Here is a 23,467-nt window from a genome sequence, read left to right on the forward strand (position 1 = left end):
CCACCTTCCAGCTCCTAGCGGCGGACCGGCGTCGGGAAAGTTGAGAGGCGCCCGGGGTGGGGTCAGGAAAGGGCCGCTGCTGCCCTCGCGTGGCCAACCGGCCACCCGCGCCTACATCACCTGGGGCTTCGCGGGAGGCGGGACTGGAAAAAGCGTCTTCGGGGACGCCCGCGGAGGAGGCCGCGGAAGATGCCCACCCTCTGCTCCTAGGCTCATTGCGGAGTAAGTACAACCCACCATCATCCCCCCAGGCCTGGAGACCTTTCAGAACCTTTGAGATTCAGGGCACTTGGTTCCACCTCACAATTCCCTTCCTTCCCCCTACCTGGAATTTCCAACTCCTACCCATCCTTCCACCCTGGAATCTTTCTGGATCCCCAGCTGGGAATTCAGTTGCCACCCCCGTTATATTATTTCTGTGCCTCTAGGGACACCTAGCCGCGCCTGACTTGTGCGTTGGGTATTTACCAACACGTGTATCTTCTTCCCTGAAAGGTACCTGAGGAGGTGGATGGAGGATGAGGAAGTCTACTCACATTTCATTAGCTTGTGCAGGGCACACTACATAGCTTCTAATAGTCATCACAGATCTCTAGGTTAAGTGTACCCATCCCCTTTTGCCTGTAAGGAAACTGAGGCTCGGGGGAGTTAAGTGACTTAACTTAAGTGGCTTAATTTTGCCATTTGTATGTGGCAGAGCAAGAACTCAGATAGTCAGGCCTGTCTGGCTCCAAAGCTGGTCTCTCTCCCTACTGCCCACTGTGATCCTCCAACCTGTCCCTTCCCACTGTCTGGCACAGTGTGTCGCACATAATAGATTTTCAACAAATATTTGCTGAATGAATGAATGTTAGAAGTCATACAGACTTTAAAGATCTGAAGAGCAAGCCACACATTTGCTAAATGATGAAACTGAGGTGCAGTGCAGTTTGGTCCCAGGCCTCTTAACTGGCTCAATAAACTGAGGTATGTGCTCAGTTCAGATCAGTTTCTGCCTTCAGAGAACTTACAATCTAAATTCCAAACGCAGACAACTTAAAGATAGGTAATAGTTATTGAACCCTTATTACATGGACCTGGCTCTACATACATAAACTACTTTAGTTCTAAAACTACCTCCTGAGGTAGTACTGTTATCTCCATTTCTCCAAAAAGCAAATTGAGGCTCAGAGAGATTGCAAACCTAGTGCTGGGTCTGGCACCAGGACCCAAACAGCAGGACTTTCAAGCCCCTGCTCCTTAACTGCTACTCCGTACCAACTCCTCATATAGACAGTTACAGTACAAGAGGCGAGCACTGTAGTGGGGGCATGCGTGGGCTGTGGAAGGACAGGTGGAGCGTTCAGGATGAGGTGATGTGTAGATTTTAAATGAGTTGGAGCTACTCCAGACCCACAGAGTTGTGGAAACCACAAGGCGGGGTGGGGCAGAAGACAGGGCCGGAGAAGGAAGCAGTGGCCAGATCATGAAGGTATTTATATGTCATGCTCAAGAGTTGAGTGTCACTTTTGGTCTAGGTGCAGTAAGGAGCCCAAAGTATTTTCTCAGAGGAATCACCAACGCAGATTCACCCTGGGGAAAGGGCTCCCTGGCTGCTGTGTATATTATATATTGGGGAAAGCAGGGGAGTGGCTTGGAGACAATTAGGAGGCTAATATACTGAAGGACTAAGGTAGTGACTGTAGGGATGGACAAATAGAAATATATTTAAGGGACTTCCCTGGTGGTCCAGTGGTTAAGACTCCGTGCTTCCCATGCAGGGGGCACAGGTTCGATCCCTGGTACCCCGGGGAACTAGAATCCGCATGCACCGCGGGCAAAAACTACAAAAAGAATTTTTTTAAGAAATATATTTAAAAATATAGAATCAACAATACTTAGTGATTGATTAGCTTGATGAGGAAGAAACGGAAGCCAAAGGTGCTCAACTCCAAGAACTCTAACTTGAGTAGCTGAGCTGGTGCCCCCTGAGATGATGAGTGGGGAGAAGACATATTTGTGGAGGAAATAATGAATTCAGTTGGAGGAATGTTGAGTTGAAGTGCCTGTGAGATGTCTAGGAGATGTTCTGGAGACAACTGGGACAGTTTTTAGTCAAAGAAAATGAAGACACACACATTTATCCATCTGGTTTATTTGCCAAGAGCTAAAATTTTGGATCTAACTGGCACCCCTTCTTCAGTTAAATTGCCACTAAAGAAGGTCAAGGAGACAACTTCAGAATTTGGGTTGGGAGAGGGTAAGCATGGAGAGGCTGGGATGGTGGAGGGAGGTTCGGGGCTGAGCCCCTCAGGAGTAGCTGCCTGGCCCTCCCAGGGGGATGACGAAGACCGAGATGTCATCCCCGGAACCCAGCTTGTTGTTGGAGAGACGCCAACCACGGTCCCGGGGGGTGCCCCGGGCCCCCAGGACCAGAGCTTGGGCCAGAGCTGTGTACCTGTCAGAAGCACATGTGCACATTCATGTACCAACATGTATATGGGAAGATGGATACACAGGCCGTCATGTGGGTCCCCAAGCATTTCTTCCCTGTGTCCCTTCCTTCCCCATCGTCATCCCCTTGCCGCCATACAACCCCTACCTGCTGGGGTCATTGGGCTCATAGGCTGACAGCACCCTGTCCACAGTGGCAGCTACCTCACAGTCACTGGTGACATCCCACAGCCCATCTGTTCCCAGGACTAGCACGTCATCTGGGCAGTGCTCATACTGCGTCAGGTCATACACTCGTACCTGGTGGGGAGAGAGGGTGCAGAGGGAGCTTGGGGATAAAGCGACCTTGGGAGAAAGCTAGCCTGAGACCCCTAGAGCAGGGAAGGCTAAGGAGGCTCCCATGTGGCTCACCTCAGGGAAAGAGGAGAGGAAGGGCTTGATGGGCAGGGTAGAACTGCAGACCCTGAGGTTGTGGTCTCCCAAGCCCCGGGTCACCCCAATGGTGGCCATCATTCGAGCCTAAAGGAAATGAGGAGGGGACACTACTATAGCCTTCTCCCAGTCTCTCTGGAACCATGGACCCTTTCCACCCCTACCCTCAGGTAGAACCTCCACCTCCCTAGACAAGTTGTGGTGGGTCCTCCTGCCCTCTCCCACCTCTACCATGGAGTTTACCTTTTTGCCCTCCCCACAGACCAGAGGAAACCTGAGATCCTCCAGCTCGATCTTTTTGTAGGCCCTGGGGAGGGGGGAGTACAGGAGGCATCACCCAGGCATCAAAGTCCCTCTCCCCTAGAAGCCACACCCCTTACACAAACCCCTTAGAAGGGCCGCATTCCCCCAGCTCCCAGCCTGGCCCAGCCTCCAGCTTCCACCTTGCTGCTGGCGAGGGACTGGTTGTGTTGCCATGGAAACGGGCCCCAGCTCTGAGGGAAGTGTTACCAGCCAGTCATGTTCTGGTCCCGGTACAGCATCCTCTGCCCCAGCTCCTTAGGCTGAACTCTGCGGGGGAACTCAAGGTGGGTGAATTCACCACCCAGCAGCTCTGGTTTCAGGAAGCCCTGGTGTTGGGAGCAGACAGACAGAGCAGAGGGCCAGGGGGCATTAGGTTTACAGTACACCCTGATGTAGAGGTGATGTTAATTATAGCAGACCCTTAAATGGAGTTTACTGTGTACCATGCACTGTTCTAATATTATTAACATTTATTAGCTCATTTAATCCTCACAACAACTTTTAAGGCAGGAACTCTTGATTTATGGAGAAGTTCAGGGAACTGTTGAAGATCACACAAAGTACTCAAACCAGGATTCAATCCCAGGCAGCCCAGCTCCAGAGCCATTGCTTTAAAGCACTAAGCTATCCTGCCCCTTAAGGGCCTTTGCTGTTTCCTTCCCCGACTCTGACCGCACTTCCTTCCTCAGTTAGGGCCACAGTGGGAGGCACTGGAGCAGCCCACGCTCTTTCCTGCCACATCCTCCACACCAGCTCAGCCCTGCACTCCATAGTCTGTGGAGTGGCCTTCCCCGTAAGCTCCCAGTAAGGAGCGGTCTGTCTGCGTGGTGAGGGTCGGAGAGTCCTTGGGACACAGGGTACAGAGAGGCACAAGATTAGTAAGGAATGGGAGTAGGGAGTTTAGTTCCTACTTACAAGCATCTGAAGACGCTGGCGCTCAGTCTCCGGGGTGAACTCCCGGGACATTGGAATGATTTCTCCATTCCGGACAATGATGGCTCTGCCCAGAGAAACAAAAGGTTTGGGCTCGGCTCTCTGCAACCCCCTCATATAAAGAGTTCCAAAAAGACGAGGCCCTCCCTTAGCGTCCCTCACCCAGACCCCCAGTTTTCCTCCCCTCGTAGCTATTTCAGGCCCTTCCTTATATCTGTGATCCCTCCTGACCCGTTCCAATCTCTGAATGTTAACACCCACCACGTCACTCTCTTCTGTTCCCCCATCCCAGAAGCTTGACCCCTCCCACACACAGCCTTTTTCAAAGCTCCCACCCCATACCTGCTGTCACCTGCATTGGCTACGTACACCTTGCCTAGCAAGTAGACCACAACCAGTGCACAGCAGCCCCCCTCCACTTGGTGGCCATGCCGCTCCCGGGCCATCTGCTCATCCTGCCATATGAGGAAGGGTCAAAGGGGGTGGATGAAGAAGAGGCTCCAGACACACAGCCACCCGCCCACATCTGCAGAAATAAACTGGCCCAGGCAAGCCACACTGGTGGACAGTAGGGAAGACATCGGTATAACACCCACTTCTCCCTCCCTCTGAACCAAGTTCTGCTCAGGTTCTCAAAGCTGTTATGGGTTCTCAGCGTCACCTCCTCAGGCCACCTGACTCCCATACAGAGTTGACCAAAGTGTCTGCCTGGCAAGCCCTTGGCCCGGGCCACCCACTTACCATGAACTGGAAGGCATTCTCAATGGCACCCACTACCAGGCTCTCATGAGTCACTTCCTTCTGCGAAGACCAGCAGGACTGAGGACCAACCAAGTGAGAGGAATCAGAGGAACCTGGAGCCCCCGGGGTGGACGGGAGGCAGAGGGGAGGTGGCGAGGGGTCCTGGAGTATCTCTACCAGGTCCTTTAGCTGCTCCCGAATGTGGCGATGCAGGAGCCTAGAGGCCATTTCGGCAGCTCTGCCCCCTGCATGCCCATCAAACAGGCCCCAGTAGTAGAAGCAGAGTCCCTGGTGGAGGAAAAGTTGGAGGTGAGTGTGTGTGTGTGTGTGTGTGTGTGTGTGTGTGTGTGTGTTATGCAGGGAAAAGAGCAAGACTCTGGGCATCCATATAAACATTAGAGAGGAGGTTAGATTTTGGTATTTAAGGCAAATGAGATTCATTCACTCATTCACCAAAGGCATACTGTGTCTGAAAGCAAAGCATCAAAAAAGTCAAACTCAGAGGATAAAACATGCAAAAATAAGCAATGGTAATTATTAAATCATCAATGAATACATGAGCATCTCCATTTTAAGTGGAAAACTAAATATTCACACTGACATGGTAGAATCTACCTGATCAATGCCAGATAAAGGTTCTGTGCCACTAAGGTAGAAAGCTAGTGAGTTAGGGGGTAGGTCTATCACATGGCTCAGATTAAAACCGAATGCCTAGAATCCCTGGGGATAGGTGTCTCCTGTGGAGGTTAGGAAAGGGGGTGGGGAGCTTACCTGGCCTCGGCTAGGCTCCCTAGGTGCCCCTGAAACACTCCTCCGACCTTCCACATACACCACTTCACAGCAAGCCTGGTCCTCATTGTGCCGACTCTTGCCAGCATTGATGACCCTGTCAGGCCAAAGTGACCACATCAGGTTGGACACCAGACCAGGTCCTGGAATAACTCCCACCTGAGACGCACATACCCTCTCCAGCCTACTGGTCAAGCTGAGAAAGGTCACAGCCACCTGGGAACCAGGCCAGAGGGAGGAGGAGAAGGGAGGCAGGGCAAGGCACAAGGAGTACTGCCTGGGTGTTGGGCTCCACCACCTCCTAGAAAGGCCACAGCAGCACTCTCCCACCTCAGGTCTCCCATCCCTTCCCTAATGGTGCCACTGGGGGAGGACCTGGATGGAGGGAAGGAGGTTTTAATTCCTGGCTTGCCGAGACCCTGCATCCACTCTGACCCCAAAAAACTCTTCTAGCACCTTGTCCACAACACCCCACCCCACCCCACCCTCATGAGCACACCCACCTTCATCCTAAAATCATCCAGTGAAAGTTTCTGCTTTTTCTTTTTCTTTTTTGGCCTCATGTGGGATCTTAGTTCCCCCACACACACCAGGGATCAAACCCGCGCCCCCTGCATTGGAAGCATGGAGTCTTAACCATTGGACCGCCAGGGAAGTCCCAGATTCTGCTGTTTGGCAATGAGTAAGTGCTCCGGCACAGATCAGGAAAGAGGAATTGAAATAGGGTAGGAGTGTTAGCCTCCCTGGACTGCGCAGGAGCCACATAACCCCAAACTCTTCCCAAATAGGAAGTTAAAGGAGCCGGTAGTGGGGCCGCGGGTCCACCAGCCCCCACCCTCAGCCCCTCAGCGCCCCCATCTCCCTCAGTGCTCTGCTCTCCCAGCAGATGCATTAAAAATCCACCGGCCCTGTAGGAATTCCCTAGTGGTCCGGTGGTTAGGACTCCGCGCTCTCACTGCCGGGTCCCCGGGTCAGGGAACTAAGATCCTGCACTGCCAACAAACAACCAAACAAGGAAAAAAAAAAAAAATTCACGCAGCCTTGGAGCAAGCCGGCTGCTGCCGCCACTCCCACCGCTCTGGCCCGGAGGTCCGCTTCCTTGCCTGGCCAGGGCATGTCCACCCGCCAAGGGGTGTTCAAAGGGGGGCCCTCCCGCTTCCCCGGGCGGCCCCCTCCCCCGCCCCTGGGGAAGCCGGCGGCCGCCTGGTGTCGCGGGCTATTTCTGGGTGTGGAGGGGGAGGGGAACGGTAAGAGGGACAGGGAACTGGGGCGCTGGGGTCGGGAAGCCCAAGGAGTTTTTCCAGCCGCCATCTCCTATATTAAAAGGGACCCCCGCTCCTTGAAACCTCTCCTCCCTTAGCCATTAAACTACCGGGCCGCGACTGACAACTGGCCAACTCATCGTTCACGGGCCCTCCACTCTCCGGGCTCTGGGAGAGAACAAGGTCCTGAAGCGGCGCGGGTGAGGATAGTCAGCGAGCTAGAAAGTCCTGAGAAAAGCTGCACCCGACTTAAGAAAGGGCTGGGAGTGGGTGCGGCCCGAAGCCCAGAGGACAGCAAAGGTCCTGGGAAAAAGGAGCTCCTGGCACCGAGAGCGGCGACGGGGGATGCGTCCCAGCGCCCGGGATGCCGAGGTGGGGAGGAAGTTGGGAATGGGAGTCCCATCCTGGTTAGGGTGCCCCCGGGGGCGCTCACTCGGCGTAGCCCGTGCTCCAAGGCAGGCGACGGCCAGTGTCCGGGGGGCTTTGCACAGCCCGGCCAGCGTGGTCATCGGCGCGTCGCAGGCCCCCAGGGCTCAGCTGCAGAAAGGTCGGTCGGGAGAAGCTTGCTCGAGCCTCTACTGTCCTCGCGGGCGCCGCACTCCCGCTCCCAGCCCTAGCCGGAGGGCTTCTGGCAGCTTGTGGAGGGGCGGCGGGTGGCGCCGAGGTCGAGTTGGGCAGGTCCGGCGACTTGGGGCGCGGAGGCGGGGCGCCCCCAGAGCTCACCAGGTGCGCCACGGCTGAGCGCACCCGGTTTAGCATGCTGCCTCCCTGCCCCGCCCTCGGCCGTGGCCCCGCCCCAAGACAGGCCCCGCCCCCTAGGGCTCTCGAAGGGCGGTGCTCGCTCCGGTCAGTTGGGCCCACCATTGGCTCGCGGGCCGCAGGGCCAGTCCCCGGGAAAACTACCTGCGGCTCGGGGCTACCCCGGGAACAGCCCCGCCGGTTCGCGGCCTCTCCCCAGCCCCGTTCCGACTTCTCCCGCCTCCATTTTTTGGGGGGAAGAAGGGTCTGCTATTGTAGGAAGGGAACAGAAATCTTATTTCAGCCTTGCTCTATATTCATCAGCTAGGACTTCCCCATTGTGACGGGAGGGTGGTGCCTCCTCGCCCTGGGTTCGTTGTGGCTAGCCTGCCCAGAGGGTGATGGAGCTGATGATCTCCGTTAGCGACCGCTGGGTGTGAAGCTCCAGGTGTGGTAACACCTCTGGCTGGGGCTGCCGGAGTGAGAGTGAGGGCCAGCGAGCTGGTGCTGGGAGTGGTGTGGAAGTGGTAACAAGGCAGGCTGGAGCCAATCATCCTGAATTAGGGAGCTGGGTAAGTTCCTGGATTCCCGAGGGCGCTGTTCCCCGTGAAGACCACCGCTAGATCCGGCAGAACAGTTACCACTCCGACTCCACTTTTTTTTTTTCAGGACCCAATTTCTGCCCATATTTGGACCTCCCCTGACCCCAGCAGAACTGTTAGTAAGGATAACAATAACTACATTTATTGAGGACTTACTAATAATAGGCCCTCTACAAAGCACTTTCTATACTTTAGGCCCTTTACACTGCACACTAACCCTGCAAGGTAGGTTTTATTATGTTCGTTTTATGGATGACGCAGGACTGGATGCTCCTGTCATTTTACATGACTTGTTCCAGGAGGTCAACAGCCAGTGGGAAATTCATGCCCATGTCCGTTCCCCAGCCACCCACACCTATTCTTAAGAACCAAGCTGATTTATCTAGATCAGAGAGGAAGGGTTAAGAGGTAGGTGAATAGAAGAGAGGAGTGTTCCTCCTCTCCCACCCTCCTCCTCTTAAGGCAAAGGCTGAGAACAGTCCAGGTGAACAACTTCTGTGGCTGCCACCGGGGGGAGACAGAGGCCAGGCTAAGTCCCTGCCTGAGAGGGGAGGGTGGTGCTGACCTGATGCTGGAACAGCTATGTTCCTAAGCCTGGGAATTGATTGTTAGGCCTCCAGAGACACCTCCTACCCCACACATGGTTCAAATGGGGACAAGGCCCTTATGGTCCTAATGCAAGTCAGGGTAGTCCTCAGGGACTGGCACCCAGTTCATGGTGGGGATTCCACCTCTGGACTCTGTCAGCTGGGTGCTTCCTGACCATGACCCTCTCTGTTCCTGGCTAGACTGTACCCCCAGAAGGGGTGTCTTTTCTGGTAGCTTCCAAATACAAATCTCACAATGGTCATTCAGGTTTGTAGACTTCTATAATTATGCCTGCACTTTGGGCAGAGAGAAGGAAAAAGAAGAAAAGAAAACCAGAAAAAGTCAGACCCAAAGGCACATAGAGTGGCAAGGCAGACAGGGAGATAAAGAACATGCTGCTGCTATGAGTATTTCCCTCCTGTTTGAGAAAAACTGGAACCAGCTCACAGATAAATGGCATAAACAGTGGCAGCAAGCCATAGAAGAAAAAATATAACATCTCGGCTATTTTTATTATTCAGTGTTTCTGGGACAGTTTGCTTACCACTTCTCCGTGTCATCCAGCTCCATAATCCCTGCTCTTCACAACACCCATCATGGTGTGACTGCAAGTGGGCCACAGAGCCAGGGCCCAGAGGCCCCCTAGTTCCAGCAACAGATGGTCAGCAGGGATGTCAGCAGCTCCCTTGGGCTCTAGAACAGCCCTCCGACCATACCCAAATCCTAAGACTCTCCTCTCCCTGAACCTCTCACCTCCTATTCCTGGCATCATCACAACTCCTCCATCCTCAGACGACTGCCCCAGAACCTGGTGAGAAGGTCACCACCTCTACTCATCCCTGAGGCAGCACAGAGTGAGAGGCAAAAGGGAGATAGAGTGGGAAGAAGCAGCCTTGTAGGATATTCTTTGCTGAGAACTGCTCAGAGGCTGGTCCTGCCAGGAGTGTGCGAGGCCTCAGCTAGGGGTGGGAAATGGGCATCCTCAAGAGAAATCCCTTTAGGGATTTCCCTGGTGGTCCAGTGGGTAAGACTCCACTCTCCCAATGCAGGGGCCCTGGGTTTGATCCCTGGTGGGGGAACTGGATCCCGCATGCATCCCGCATGCATGCCGCAACTAAGAGTCCTCATACTGCAAATAAAAAAGATCCTGCGTGCCACAACTAAGACCGGGCACAGCCAAAATAAATACATAAATATATTAATTAATTTTAAAAAGACAGAGAGAGAGAGAAGTCCCTTTATCCTAGGCCACATGCAGTGGCTCAGAGCCAGGAACTGGGCTTCTTCCCTTTGCCTCTCCCCTCCCCATTACTCCAACCCCAAAGCCCTCTTAAACTAAGAGGAGTGTCCTTCAATCAAGAGACAAATTCACAGACCACCACTTCCTCTCTCATTTGTCTAATACTTTCACATCCAGAATCTCACCCTGTAAAAAATTACACACTATACAATTGCAATTACATTGCAATTTTTATGGTGAAGAAACTGGGTCTCAGCGTTTTCGTTCCCAAGTTGGGGTTCATACCCATCATCCACAGGCCTACCAAAGCCCTCCTGCCTGCCAGGCCCCTACCCACATGCCTCCCCAGGTCCTTCCTGCCCCAGAGGACACCGCTCCTGGGGTAGAGATCATTTGCTATTTCCTCCTGGATTTTAACATTTTAACACTGAAGGGCTACCATAGCAATCTAAAAGAGCATTGTGAAATAGGATTTTGTGCAATGTGGGAATGTTCTATATCTTTTCTGCCCAGTACAGTAGTCCCTAGCTGCATGTGGTGATTGAGCATTTGAAATGTTGTGAGTGTAAATGAGAAACTTAATTTAAGATGTTATTTACCGTATTGGACAGTGCAGTTCGGGAATCTTCAAGGCTCAAAACCCGTGAGAGTCTGGGCTAGCACTCCTCACACTCAGCACCCCACCCCAAGCCCCAAGACCCAAGACCTCCAGAGTCTTGAGGGACCGCTCTGAATTACCTGCCTATACCAGGGACCACATCACGGGGCTGTCCTCTCTTCCCCGGTCTTGCCTCGAGCGCCAGGGGTCGCTGTGCCCGCGGGGTCGGCGGAGCGTAGTGCGCGGTGCCCGGCGCTGTCTGGGAGGCCGCGGCGGCTACGCCCGCGCGGGGCTAGGGAAGCGGGGGCGGCCCCGGGCTAGGAGGAGGAAGAGGCGGCGGCGGCAGCCACGAGCTCCCAGGCCTGTGGGCGGGAGCCTCGGAGAGACCCTGGCTGAGCTCTGCAGAGCTGGCCGAGCGGGCCCGGAGCTCCCCCGTGCCCAGGACGGGCCCCGCATGACCGTGATGCCAGTTTGGCCAGAGCCCCTCCGCCTCGGGGACGCAGCAACTTGGTGAGGGGGACAGGACTCCGGAGTAGACAGCACCGGAGCTGACCGCTCCCGCCTGCAGTCCGCCTTTCGGAGTCTCGGTCCCGGGCTCAGAGGCGAGGAGAACCTCAGGCCGGCGGGTGGAACCCGTGGGTACCGCCGTGGGGGCAGGTAGGTCCCAGGCGTGGGAGCTCAGAATTGGGAGGACTGAGTGGGCGCGGGGCAGGGGCGGGAGAAGTCAGGGAAAGGTTAAAGGATCTTGTGGTTCACATTCTCAACCCCATGCTGGTATGCAGAGGTTTGAGGAAAACAGCCTGGGAAACTGAGGCAGGAGTGTGGAAGCCTGAGAACAAACCCCAGAAGCTTCTTTCTCAAGCTCTCTCTGAGGGAAGGAATAGAATGCCAGAGAAGGCACCCCATATGCCCACTCCAGGGTCTTTTGGGTCTTGGGGTTCATAGGAGAGATGGGAAAGTTGGGTTGGAGGTGTGGCAGCTCAGAGAGAAATGGGTTGGGGGACTGCCAGAGAAAAAGCACAGCTGCCTTTGTAATGATCAAAACAAAGGTTCCTGAAGGGGGCAGGCAGGGGAGATACCTACTCAGAAAAGAGGTACTTCTAGAAGCTCTCTGCCCGTGGAGCACACCCATCCCAGGGGTTTTGGCATCACTTCCTCCATCTGCCCCCGCAGTCTTTTTCTGGGCTCTCACTCTGGGGAGCTAGGACACATGGCTCTTGGTCCTTCTTGAGCCCCACCATCCTACCTGCCTCAGTTCCACCTCCCTCTGGAGGTTGAGGGAGGGGAGGTCTTGGGGAAAATGGAGATGCTTTGGGGCTGAGGCCGCTGAGGCTCAGAGACCTGGAGGACTCCCGTTCTAGCCCTCTAGAGTGGGAATGGGGCTGAGGGCAGCATAGTTGAGCCAGCTCCTGGCCAGTCCAGGAAGCAGGTGTGATGGGGCTAGGAGGAGGAGGAGGCAGAGAGGATTCAGGACCTCAGGGGTTATTATTCTCAGGCGCCTCTTCCCAGCAGCGGCTGTCAGATTCTGCTCAGGAACTCTTCCCCGGCCTTCAGCCCCTTCCCAAGGCCAGAGAGATGACAGGGTGGGTTCTTAGATACCTCCTACCATCAACCCTGCTTCACTCCTGGCACAGAGAAGCTCCCTCCAGCTTCTCTTCTCAGGCCTACCAACCTACATGTTCCCAGAGTCTGCAAGGACCTCTGCGAATTCCCAGGGCAGAGGAGGGACTCTGCCCCCTGTCCTGGCACCTTGGGGAACAACCTCAGAATTAGGCACTACTTCAGTGCCCAGTCCACCCACTTGCTCTCACCCAGGCCCTCCTCCACCCCCTGCAGGGCCACGGGCTCCCTCTGTCCCTTGCAAACCACAAGAATCTCTCCTATTTGTCTAGGAACAGTGAATCTGAGGCCAGTGGATGAACTGACAGAAGATAAAAGATTCCAAAAAAGGTGAGTGAGGAGACAGTTGAAGAGGGGGAGTTGGGGGAGAGGTGGGTAGACAGAGATCAAGCACCCTACCCAAGGGAGCAGCCGGGTCCTGGCATTTGGTTTGGCCTCTAGTGTTCCCAGCACTAAGCTGGCACCTGAGGGAGCCCAGTGATGCCCCAAGGGGTAGCAGTGCAGCAGAGGGGGTGGTTCATGCCCCTTCTGTGCTTGGGTGGCTCCCAGCTGCTCTGTGCCTCTGATTTACTGGGGTTCCCTCCATTTCTAGTCCGCTCTCTGGGATAGATTTGGGAGATTCAAACCATCAAGGGTGAAGGAGGAGAAGGAAAGGGGAAGAGAGCAGAAGCAAGGTGGTCCAGTGGTAACAGGGCAGGTTTCTGCGCTCAGGGTCTTCTACCCACATGCTGCCTGGCCTTCGGCAAGTCACTTGACTTCTATTAGCCTCCACTTCATTTCTTCCTTTTTATATTTATATTTTGTTTAAGCTGAGTTGCTAGTACCTTCCCGTGGTTCAAATCCCAAAAGATTAAAGAGCAATAGGGAGAGGGATTTCCCTGGCAGTCCAGTGGTTAAGACTTTTCTTCTAATGCAGGGGGTGCGGGTTCGATCCCTGCTTGGGGAGCTAAGATCCCACCTGCCTTGCGGCTAAAAAGCCAAAACATAATACAGAAGCAATATTGTAACAAATTCAATAAAGACTTTAAAAATGGTCCACATCAAATATTACTCAGCCATAAAAAGAAACAAAATTGAGTTATTTGCAATGAGATGGATGGACCTAGAGACTGTCATACAGAGTGAAGTAAGTCAGAGAGAGAAAAACAAATACCATATGCTAACACATATATATGGAATCTAAAAAAATTTAAAAATGGTTCTGAAGAACCTAGGGGCAGGACAGGAATAAAGACGCAGACGTAGAGAATGGACTTGAGGATATGGGGAGGGGGAAGGATAAGCTGGGACGAAGTGAGAGAGTAGCATCGACACATATACACTACCAAATGTAAAATAGCTAGGTAGTGGGAAGCAGCTGCATAGCACAGGGAGATCAGCTCGGTGCCTTGTGTCCCCCTAGATGGGTGGGATAGGGAGGGTAGGAGGGAGACACAAGAGGGAGGGGTTATGGGGATATATGTATACCTATAGCTGATTCACTTTGTTATACAGCAGCGACTAACACAACATTGTAAGGCAGTTATACTCCAATAAAGATGTTAAAAAAAATGGTCCACATCAAAAAAAAAATCTTAAAAAAAAAAAAGAGCAATAGGGAGAAAAATATCTCCCTTCTACCTCTGTATCCCAGCCAACCAGTTTCCCACTCCCAGCCAACTAGTTTCCCTTCTTGGTGGCAAACAATGTTATTAGGGTCTTTTGGTACATTTTTCAGAGCTAGCTTAACCCATATTTGAGCAACATATATAATCCCTCCCTTTTACACATTGAATACACATCACCAGGCACTTTGCTTTTTTTCCCTAAATGATGGATTATCGTTGGAGATCATTGCATGCCTCAGTACATAAAGCATTTCCTCATTCTGTTACAGCTGTCTGGATGGGCATTGCACAAATGGCCCACAGTGTATTTAGCCAGCCCTTTATTGATGGTTGTTTAGGTTGTGTCCAGGCTTTTTGAGTATCAGTTTGCTCATTTGTAAAATGGGTACAAGTAATCCTACTTTGTAGGACAGTCGCGAAGGATTCAAGAGTATGTTTGCAGGGTCAAGTGCTCAAAACATGGCAGTCAGCATTATTATTCCTTCCATGTCACAGCACTCCATGGGGCCATGCCTGGTCCATTCTTTAAGACCCCTCCTAAATGTCATCTCCTCCACAAAGCTTTCCATGTTTTTCCCAGCAGAACAGTCTCCCTTCCTGCTCCCCTTTCTGACTGTAGTACTCACCACTTTCTACAGTGAGTCTGTGCCAGGCTGAGAGCTGCCTGGGGACAAGTCATGCACCCTGCCTGCCTCTGTGCCCCCCAGAGCACGTGGCAACAGTGGTGCTGGCACTGGGCACGGGGAGGGCTCCTGCCTGGAGTCAAGCAGGGTGTGTGCTTCTCTCTGCAGGATGCGTGAGAGGGCCACACAGAACTGGAGCACGGGCGGCTGGCTGCTGGCACTTGGCTTGGTCTGGCTGTGGACCCACCTGGCCTCGGCTTCCTTGCAGCCTCCAACTCCAACAGGTCTAGGGGAGGTGGTGGGGCCCTGGGGCGGGTGTTTTTCCAGGATGCCTGGAAAGCTGGACACCACTGCACCCCGTTCCACAGCAGGCAGATCTCTGAGGCAGAGTAAAACCCACAGATTCAAGGGCAGACCCATTCTCACCTTCCCTTCCATGCCGGAAGGTATTCTGCAGGGAGAGGAGCCCCTGGGTCAGGGCTTAAGTCTAGCCTCCTGGCCTAATTCTGTGGTTTTCCTTCTGGGATGGCTAAAGCCGGTGTAAGCGGATGATCCTCCCCGCGCATTGTAAGCCTTCGGGGCCCTTGGCCTTACCCAGAGGAAGCCAGGAGATGGGGGGATGGTGTGGACCCCATCTTTCTCCTGCCCAAGAGCCAGGCTCTGCCAGGGCGATGAGTGTGGCCTCACTGGGGAGGAAGGAAGGATAGGAACACTGATGTGGCAGGAAGATGTCATCCGTTTCCTCCTCCCCTGCAATTGGAAATCTCTTACCTACCCCTGCCCTGAGCTGGGAGGAGGGGCTGGAGGACAACTAGGGCTGGTGGGAGGGGAGAAGGGGTGCTGGCCTGGGCCGGGCATCTGATGGTGTGCTGGCCCTTTCAGTCCCCGTGAAGCAGGGCACCTGCGAGGTGATTGCGGCTCACCGCTGCTGTAACCGGAACCGCATCGAGGAGCGCTCCCAGACTGTCAAATGCTCTTGCTTCTCTGGCCAGGTGGCCGGCACCACCCGGGCAAAGCCCTCCTGCGTGGACGGTGAGTGAGAGGCTGGGACCCGGCAGGGAGGGCTTGGTCAGAGAGATAAGAAGGTCTGTCCAGGCTTCGCCATCTGCTGGGGATACAATTTCATGCCCAGCTCAGGGCTTTCACTGTCGGAGTCTCAAATGATGGGGCCACCTCTGGGAGGAGGGGCACAGATGTGACCATCCCCATCCCATAGATGAGGAAAGCTCTGTCACAAGCACACGCCCTCCCTCCTGGCCACACCTACTGCCTGGCACATACGCAGATTCACTTCCTCACACGATCTTCTCAGGCCTCCTGTCAGCCTCATCACCTCACACCCACTCCTCCAGACGTTGACCTCTTCACCTGCGGCTCCTTCCCAGGCCTCTTACACATCCCCTCCTCTCGTTCTCAAGCTGGCCTTTACCCTCCCCTCACATGGACACACGTGTATTGCTTGGCCATGAATTCCTTCGTATCCACCCCTTTCCCACGGCCCCACCCGTGCTTATTTTCTTACTCTCACATGGCAGCGCCATAAACGTGCCCACTTGTGCTCACATGCACACACCTGCTTGTGCACTCCCTCAAATGGCCTGCACGCTTGCTCACATACACCAAGGGGTATGTTGAAGACTGTGCCTCTCTGCTGCTGATGTGGTGGCTCAACTCAAGTGTTGCCTTAGAGACAACTGCCCCTGCCTTCACCCCTCTCTGTCTTTGGTGAGATGTAGGGGTCAGTGGGGTTAAGGTTGGTATGGTTGTGTCCCAAGGCCTCAGCCTGAGTACTGCCCTTCTGGGCAGCCTGGAGTAGGAAAAAGACAAGGGGAATGCAGGGCTCTAAGCCAGGGTGTGTAGAAACATGCCCTTATTCTGTACGAACCACTCCCACGCCCACAGCTGCATGCTGTACTTGCAGAGAACTTAGAGCTGCCCTCACTGCTTCCTGCTCCCACAGCCTCCATCGTCCTGCAGAAGTGGTGGTGTCAGATGGAGCCCTGCCTGCTGGGCGAGGAGTGTAAAGTGCTCCCGGACCTGTCGGGATGGAGCTGCAGCACTGGACACAAAGTCAAAACCACCAAGGTATCCAGGGAGAGACACTTCATCCCAGCCCTACTCTTCCCCCTTCACTGGGGGTGGAAAAGGGGGCACAGGAACCCTGGGGTCTAGGATGCCAGTTTCCCAGGGTGAGATCTGCAAGCCATGTGGGCTCATCCCCGGACAGTCTCCCCTGGGTTCGTCTAGACTCTGGGGACTGAAATCCAAGGTGTCCTTCTGGACATATTCCTGATGCTCCTGAGGCCTTAGTTTCCTTCTCTGCCAAGAGTGAGTTTGCCTTCCAGAACATGTCAGGTCCATAGAACAAAGTAGAGAATTGAGGGAATTATCTAGATAATTGAGAGGGGAATCTCTGCAATAGCCATTCTGCCCTCCCACCCCTGCTGCAGGCCCACCCCCACATTCCCACGATTCACTCCCTGTAACTCACACCTGCCTTTCTCTGGTTGAACTGCTGTGCTGACACCAGCCGAGAGGCTTATTATTTCCATGGTTTGCTGCCTGCCCCACAGAACAAGGGATAATCAAAATTTTATCGAACTCGTTAGCAGTTCCATGTGTGTCACGGTTAATCAGTTGTATTGCTCTGTCATGGCCGTTTGTACAGATGGGTGACACTGTGGGGCAAGCCAGAACTCGGCCTCCTGCCTTCCCTCCCCACCATCACACCCAGCAAACAAACAAGCAAAGAAAACAATACAGAAGGAAAGGCGGGCTCCGGAGTTCTGAAGAGAACATTTTCATAAGGCACAGAACAGGAACTACAGCAAGAAAAAGTGTGGCTGGATCTAAAGTAGAGCTTCCTATCTGCAGGCAGGCAAGGGACACAGCCATTCTGAGTATATTTGACTAGAAGAGACCCACCCCAGAGCTTCTGACATTTGTCACTATTGTATGGGTTTGGATTTGTAGCCTGTAGATCACTGTGCTTGCAATTTGGTAGCTACTCTGAAGCAACCAGCAGTGACGCAAGGCTGATTTATGTTTTCATGGGCCACCCAGCCACACTTTCCCAGTCTGGACTGCTTTAGGGGAAAGTGACCTGCATATCCTGGGGAATCTCGGGCACACTGGCATGGGACAGGCATTCCCTTCTCTAACCTTCCCGCATCACTTGCTCTCTAGGTCACACGATAGCTCTTGGGGTCATGACCTGACAGCTTGATTGAGCCACCCACTGGAGAATGGTGTCCAGTTATCAGCTGGCAAATATGGAGATTCACTTCCCTGGACCCACACCCTGTGCAAAGTGCAGCAGCACTCTTTCCAGAGGTATTGCAGTAAAGCTTCTCAGCAGATACGTCCTCATATCTCCAGGCCAATCTCCAGCCACATACCTGTGGTGCTGGGCTCTCCCTGGGGGACACAGAAGAAGGTTAAGATAGAATCCCTACCCTTAAGGAACGTTCAGTCAAGTTGAAGAGCTGACGAAAGGCAATCAAGTTAACTTAGATTAAAGTGTGTGGTATCAGACTGGTTTCTGGCCCATATGCTATGAGCATGTTGGGGGCTGTTCACCCCACTCCAGTTGAGGAGACTCCCATAGCCCTTCAGCCACCCTCTGGCCATAGGGCACAAAGACATAGGCCATATTCACCACCCACTACTTTAGTGGGACCTCACATCGGTCCAAATCCCCGGCAAGCTGCTGACCTACTGAAGGAAAACACTCTCCCCTGATGCCAGACCAGCTGTATCTCATTTGGATGGGGCTGAATTGACTTGGGGAAGGAAAGCAGAGATGAAGCCAAACAACTTTCCAGAAAAGCTTCTGCAGAGGCCTTGCCTGCTTCGGACACACTGGGTACGGGCTGGACAGGACTGTAAAATCACCCTCACCCAGGCACCCCAGGTTTTTGTTTGTTTGCTTCTTTTAACAGATGAGGAAACTGAATCCCAGAGAAATGAGGTGACTTGCCCAAGGTGTCACAGCTTGGGCTCCCAAATCTCTAAGACGGCTGATCTTTCACTTAGCCTGGATGTTGGGATTCCAGCCTGGGCCTTCCATGCTGTTTTTATCTCAAGAACAGGAACCTGCAAAGAACTGGCTGGACAGCTCAATGATTTTGAGCAAGAACTTTTACAAAGTTCACTCCTATCTGAAATCATCCAGAATACCTACCCACCAGGATGCAGGGCCACTGGGTCTCCACTCTGCCCTCAGCCCCAAAACTTCCAAACAGAACCCATGACAGCCCAGAGGTCACTCAGCCCAGTTACAGCTGGGCACTCTGAGCTGGAAGCCTTGTCCACTCTAACCTGTCTTTTCCAGAGTCCTTAGGCTGTGCCTCTCAGTGGCTCTGGCTCCAACAGAGGGTCTGGGTGGTGTCCAGGGCTAGTCAGAGTCCTCTTCCTTCAAAGGCCCTGCTACGCAGCAGGGGAGCCCCTGCGCTGGATGGAGCCTCTGTCCAGGACTGAAGGTCAGCCAGTCAGGCTGGCACCCTAGGTGGTTTGCAGATGACACACAGGCCTCAGGGACTCAGAGACGCGAATTACTTGGATGTCTTATCAATAAGAGAATTACAGCCTCAGTGACTGCTGGCATCAGCTGGGATCAGGTAGGATCCGCTGGGATCACCAGGACTGCAGGGTGTGATGGGGCCTTGAGGGGAGGGGCGTCAGTAGAGACCAACTGGGACAATGCTGAATTGTGACCCTCAGAGAAGATAGATCAGATGATGGGTTGAAGCTGAGAGTCTCAGTCCCCCCCTGCTTCTCTCCCTCCCTCCCCATGCAGTAGAATCAAGACCGTTCACCCCACTCCAGGGTTTATCTTCTTGTTTGCCTTTTTGTTGTTTTTGGTAATGGGGTGAACAATGATGCCAGCCTCCCACTAGGCTGTAGATGTCAGAACTCTGACAACTTCGAATCTTTGCATATAGTGGGGTCACAGGGTAGGGTAGTCAAGGAGTAGGTCAAAGGTTGTCATCACCTCCTTCAAGGTTGGGGAGTGGATTAAGGGATTGGCACTCTTTCAGGAAAGGATAGTAAATATTTGCAGGCCACATACAGTCTCTGGCATATTCTTTGTTTTTGTTGTTGTTTATTTTGTTTCATGTTGTTTTAAAAAACCTTTTAAAATGTAAAAACCATTCTTAGCTCAAGGGCTGTACAAAACCAGGCCCCAGGCAATTTTTGGAAAGTTGCCAACCCCAATAAACCTTTGAAGGCAGGCCGTCTCTGCAGCTTGGGTCTGCCTCCCGGCCTGCCTTCGGTGCAGTGGGAACCTGAGCGTGAGGGGTGGGTCGGGTTTTGTTTTTCTTCTAATGTTCCTTGAGAGACTGGTGAGTGAATTATTTAGGCTACAAATGAGACAGCTTTAGCAGAGTCGGACAATAAGAGCCTGCTCTCCTTGAAGCCAGGATGCAGGCTTCTATACTCCCTCCCCATCCCTCAAGACTGTGTCCAGGAGGGAGGGAGAGGGCTCCAGCCGCCTGCGCATCTGCTGCATCCATAGCCAGTGAGCTGTGAGCTGGGGGATGGTGCTGTACAAACTCCCCCCAAGCTGCCAACCACCGCCCACCCCTGCCCCAGCCAGGCTCCTTGATCCTCCCTGACTTCCCTCATCCCTGCTTCAGAGAAGACCTCCTTCCTTTGGCACATGCTGGAATTTGCTAATTCATTTTTTTAACCCCTCAAAGCCTCCATTTCCTCCTGACCTAATCATATATTTATTTGGTGGACTTTGAGGGGTATTCTTTATAGGGCCAGGAGAGCCCCACACGAGAGGATCTGATGGAGAAGGGAAAGCTCACCTCCCAACAGAAGCTCCCTCAGGTCCTGCTTCCAACTAAGTCAACATTTGTACACATTTTGTAGCTGCTTCAATGGCAGTATAGGAATGCAAATTAATTTTCCTGGAGCATAGGGGTCCTGGATCATCTGTGTTCCTTTTCTCCCCTTAGTGGGATGGGCTGTCAGATTTCCTGAGGTTAGCTGGTAACCCTACCCACCCAGCTTCGGAAGGTTGCCAATTACAGATCATGTGGCTACTTTCTGTGGCCTCCTGGCAGTTTCATTAAGGTCTGTGAGTGACATCCTAATTAATGGCTCCAGACAGTTGGCTAGAGTTGAAGCTGCAGCTTCCTAAAATCACAAGCTTAGAGCTAGAAGGGATTTAAGAGACCTTAGCCAGTTCCCTCATTTGACAGATGAGAAAAGGAAGGCTCAGAGAGGTTAGGTAATTTGCTCAAAGTCACACAGCAAGCTGGTGGCATGTGCTGCCCAGTGATCCAGACAAGTGCTCTTTATGCTACTGCACATTGCCTCTTACTCTAGTATAGATGAGAGCCCTGAAAAGAAGCCAGAATTTCAGCAAGGATGAATGTGAAAGAGCCTCACTCTAAAATCACCCAACCCTGTGAGTTCCAAAGGACAGAATAAAGAAGAATGGGAAGCTTTTAGAGATATATACACAGAAAGAGGGGAGAAGGGACAAAAGGGGGGAATTGAGATCACTCAGAAGAACATCAAAACACCAAAGCACCACACAAAATAATTAGAATAAAACTTGATTTTTGTCCTTTTTGGAGGAGACAGAATGGAGCTCCTGTCAATCTTTGGGAGACCTGTGCAGCAGTTTTGATGGTTTCAGGATTCTTTGGAGCCTAATGCAGGGGGCTGCAAACCAAGGCCCATGGGCCAAATTTGGTCCACCACCTGTCTTTGTAAATAAAGTTGTATTGGAATGTAACCATGCTTATTTGTTTATTATTGTCTGTGACTACTTTCCTACTATGAGATAGCAGAGCTAAGTCATTGCAGAGAAACCATACGGCCTGTACAAGGCTTAAAATATTTACTGTTGGACCCTAGAAAACTTTTGCCAACCCCTGCCCTGACGTTTTTATCAAATCTTTCTCAATACACGCTGACAATTTGGAAAGTGATGACTGTATGTTGAATTTCTAGGTTTGGGTTTTTTTTTTTTTTTTTTTTGAGTCTGTGCTTGTGTCCCCTTTAATCCCTTCCAGTGCCACTTGTGAGCTCTAACAACCAAAGAAACGAAGAAACAACGACTAAGACAGAGGCCAAGAAAAAGACTTGGAACAGATGGAAGCTTCCCTGATATGTTGTCACAGCCCAGATCAGCTCAGTTCACATTTCCCAAGGTCATGTAACTTCTACTTTTAAACCTCAGGGAAGTAACTGCAAGTGCACCCATGTGTAAAGATGTAATTGTGTACGCATGTTTGCTGCTGGTATTTCTGTGCATCTGTGGATTTGAGCAACTCCATGCTCAAAAGCAAGGCTGATATTCAAAATATATAAAAACTAGCTCACCACAGAGACTGGCTAATCAAGGCAAATGCCAACCTGTACGTCAGACCAGGGCATGCTGACTGCACAAAGCCCAGCGCGTTTCCACTCCACCTGCTGTGGCTGAGATGGGACTTCAGAGTAGGGGAGCAGCTAAGCTAGTTCTTGATTTCCTTGGTCTTGTGATGTGTCACTGAGGGTGGGTCTGGGTCCAGAAGCTACTGGACTCAGATGGTTATAAACATTGTATTTGGAATAGACATATAGACTGGGTATAAGGAAGAACAGGCAACTGCCTTTCAAGCCCTACATAAGGGTACACACTCCCCTTTAGTCTGGCTTAGAGGGATAGGATTCCAACCATTTTCAAGGGCTGGATTGACTTCCATGCTGGGTGATTGGCAGTACACAATCGCTTCTGCTAGTGAATGTCTACCTTGTGTCAAGCACATTAGGCTCTTTATGTAGGTAACAATATATTAAATGGGACTCTTCCCATCTCAAGATTTGGGCAGAGGCCTCAAAGGTGAGGAAAAGAATAATAAGGATCAGCTATTATCAGCTACCACATTCTAAATCAAGATGCTAGACTAGGGACTTTTCTGGTGGTGCAGCGGTTAAGAATCCGCCTGCCAATGCAGGGGACACGGGTTCGAGCCCTGGTCTGGAAAGATCCCACATGCCGCGGAGCAGCTAAGCCCGTGAACCACAACTACTGAGCCTGCACACCACAACTACTGAAGCCCACGTGCCTAGAGCCCGTGCTCTGCAACAAGAGAAGCCACCGCAATGAGAAGCCCACGCACCGCAGCAAAGAGTAGCCCCTGCTCGCCACAACTAGAGAAAGCCCGCACACAGCAACAAAAACCCAATGCAGCCAAAAATAAATAAATAAATAAATAAGATGCTAGACTATATCAAATTTGTAAAACGGATGGGCCATAGGCCTTTACTCCCCTCCAGACTGTATAACAGAGGGCTAAGAGCTGAGGCTGAAAGGCAGGTGGTATTGAAGGTCTGTCTGCAGTGAGTTGTCACTTCCTTCCTCCCCCAGCCAAGGGGAAGGTTTAGGTGTCGATTCTGTCTTTCACCCACTTAAGGGGAATTGCAGAAAAGAACTCCAAGAGCTATTGGAGTGTGAGGGACAGAGGGACTCAGGACTGAAAATAATCTAGCAGTGATTGTGGCTGGCTTGTGGGCCTGGATAGTGAGTCTAAAAAAGTGTCTTGGGTGTGAGCTGTACCTCCAGAGCTTAGCAGAGCATGGATGTTTGTTTGTTTTCCAAGGGCCAGATGTGGACTGCCCAAGAGGGCTGCCTGGAATGGAGAGGTGCCCCATGTAGGGAAAGACTACCAGAAGCCATGAGGCTGAGAGGGAATCACAAGTGGCCAGAGAGAGGAGGTACCGGTAAGTGGGGGATCCCCAGCAGCAGGGCATCTTCCAAAAACCCAGGAAAATGTCCTAGATGACAATGTCCAAACCTGAGATGGAAAGAGATTTAGACTCATAGACATTAAATAATTTGCTCAGGATCAAGCAGCTAATAAATGGCAGGTGGTGGTTTTATACTGTGTTGACTTGAGTAAGCTGGAACTACATTTTCCAGAATCCTCTTCCCTGATAGTTTCTGATCACAGT

The 23,467-nt window shown here is 52.4% G+C and overlaps 2 protein-coding genes across 6 annotated transcripts; one reads left to right on the top strand and one right to left on the bottom strand.

Moving 5' to 3' along the window:
* The first annotated feature begins 142 nt into the window (after positions 1-142).
* Positions 143-21,727, top strand: TAFA3 (TAFA chemokine like family member 3). Of its 4 annotated transcripts, XR_014293492.1 has the most exons (7): positions 143-222; positions 12,552-12,609; positions 14,678-14,793; positions 15,392-15,541; positions 16,470-16,594; positions 17,696-17,842; positions 21,544-21,642. XR_014293492.1 is itself a non-coding variant. In XM_082614941.1 (6 exons), the coding sequence occupies exons 3-6, from the start codon at positions 14,679-14,681 to the stop codon at positions 21,553-21,555; spliced, it is 402 nt and encodes a 133-aa protein (XP_082471067.1). In that variant the 5' UTR covers positions 143-222; positions 12,552-12,609; position 14,678; the 3' UTR covers positions 21,556-21,727. The 4 variants fall into 4 exon arrangements, 3 of the variants coding, with proteins under 3 accessions (XP_082471067.1, XP_082471066.1, XP_082471065.1); XM_082614941.1 differs by lacking the exon at positions 17,696-17,842 and having other exon boundaries at positions 21,544-21,727; XM_082614940.1 differs by lacking the exon at positions 21,544-21,642 and having other exon boundaries at positions 17,696-21,263.
* PPM1J (protein phosphatase, Mg2+/Mn2+ dependent 1J) lies at positions 2,085-7,666 on the bottom strand. 2 transcript variants are annotated; one of them, XM_082614935.1, is made up of 10 exons: positions 7,327-7,666; positions 5,614-5,728; positions 4,843-4,920; positions 4,444-4,556; positions 4,084-4,168; positions 3,376-3,494; positions 3,109-3,172; positions 2,845-2,952; positions 2,582-2,733; positions 2,085-2,437 (listed from the first exon to the last, which is right to left on the bottom strand). In XM_082614935.1, exons 1-10 carry the CDS (start codon positions 7,650-7,652, stop codon positions 2,290-2,292), a joined length of 1,308 nt encoding a protein of 435 aa, XP_082471061.1. In that variant the 5' UTR covers positions 7,653-7,666; the 3' UTR covers positions 2,085-2,289. The 2 variants fall into 2 exon arrangements, with proteins under 2 accessions (XP_082471061.1, XP_082471060.1); XM_082614934.1 differs by having other exon boundaries at positions 4,843-5,130.
* Positions 21,728-23,467: the final 1,740 nt, after the last annotated feature.

The sequence above is a fragment of the Mesoplodon mirus genome (assembly GCF_964341445.2).
Source record: "Mesoplodon mirus genome assembly, chromosome: 3".
NCBI classification, from domain to species: domain Eukaryota; kingdom Metazoa; phylum Chordata; class Mammalia; order Artiodactyla; family Ziphiidae; genus Mesoplodon; species Mesoplodon mirus.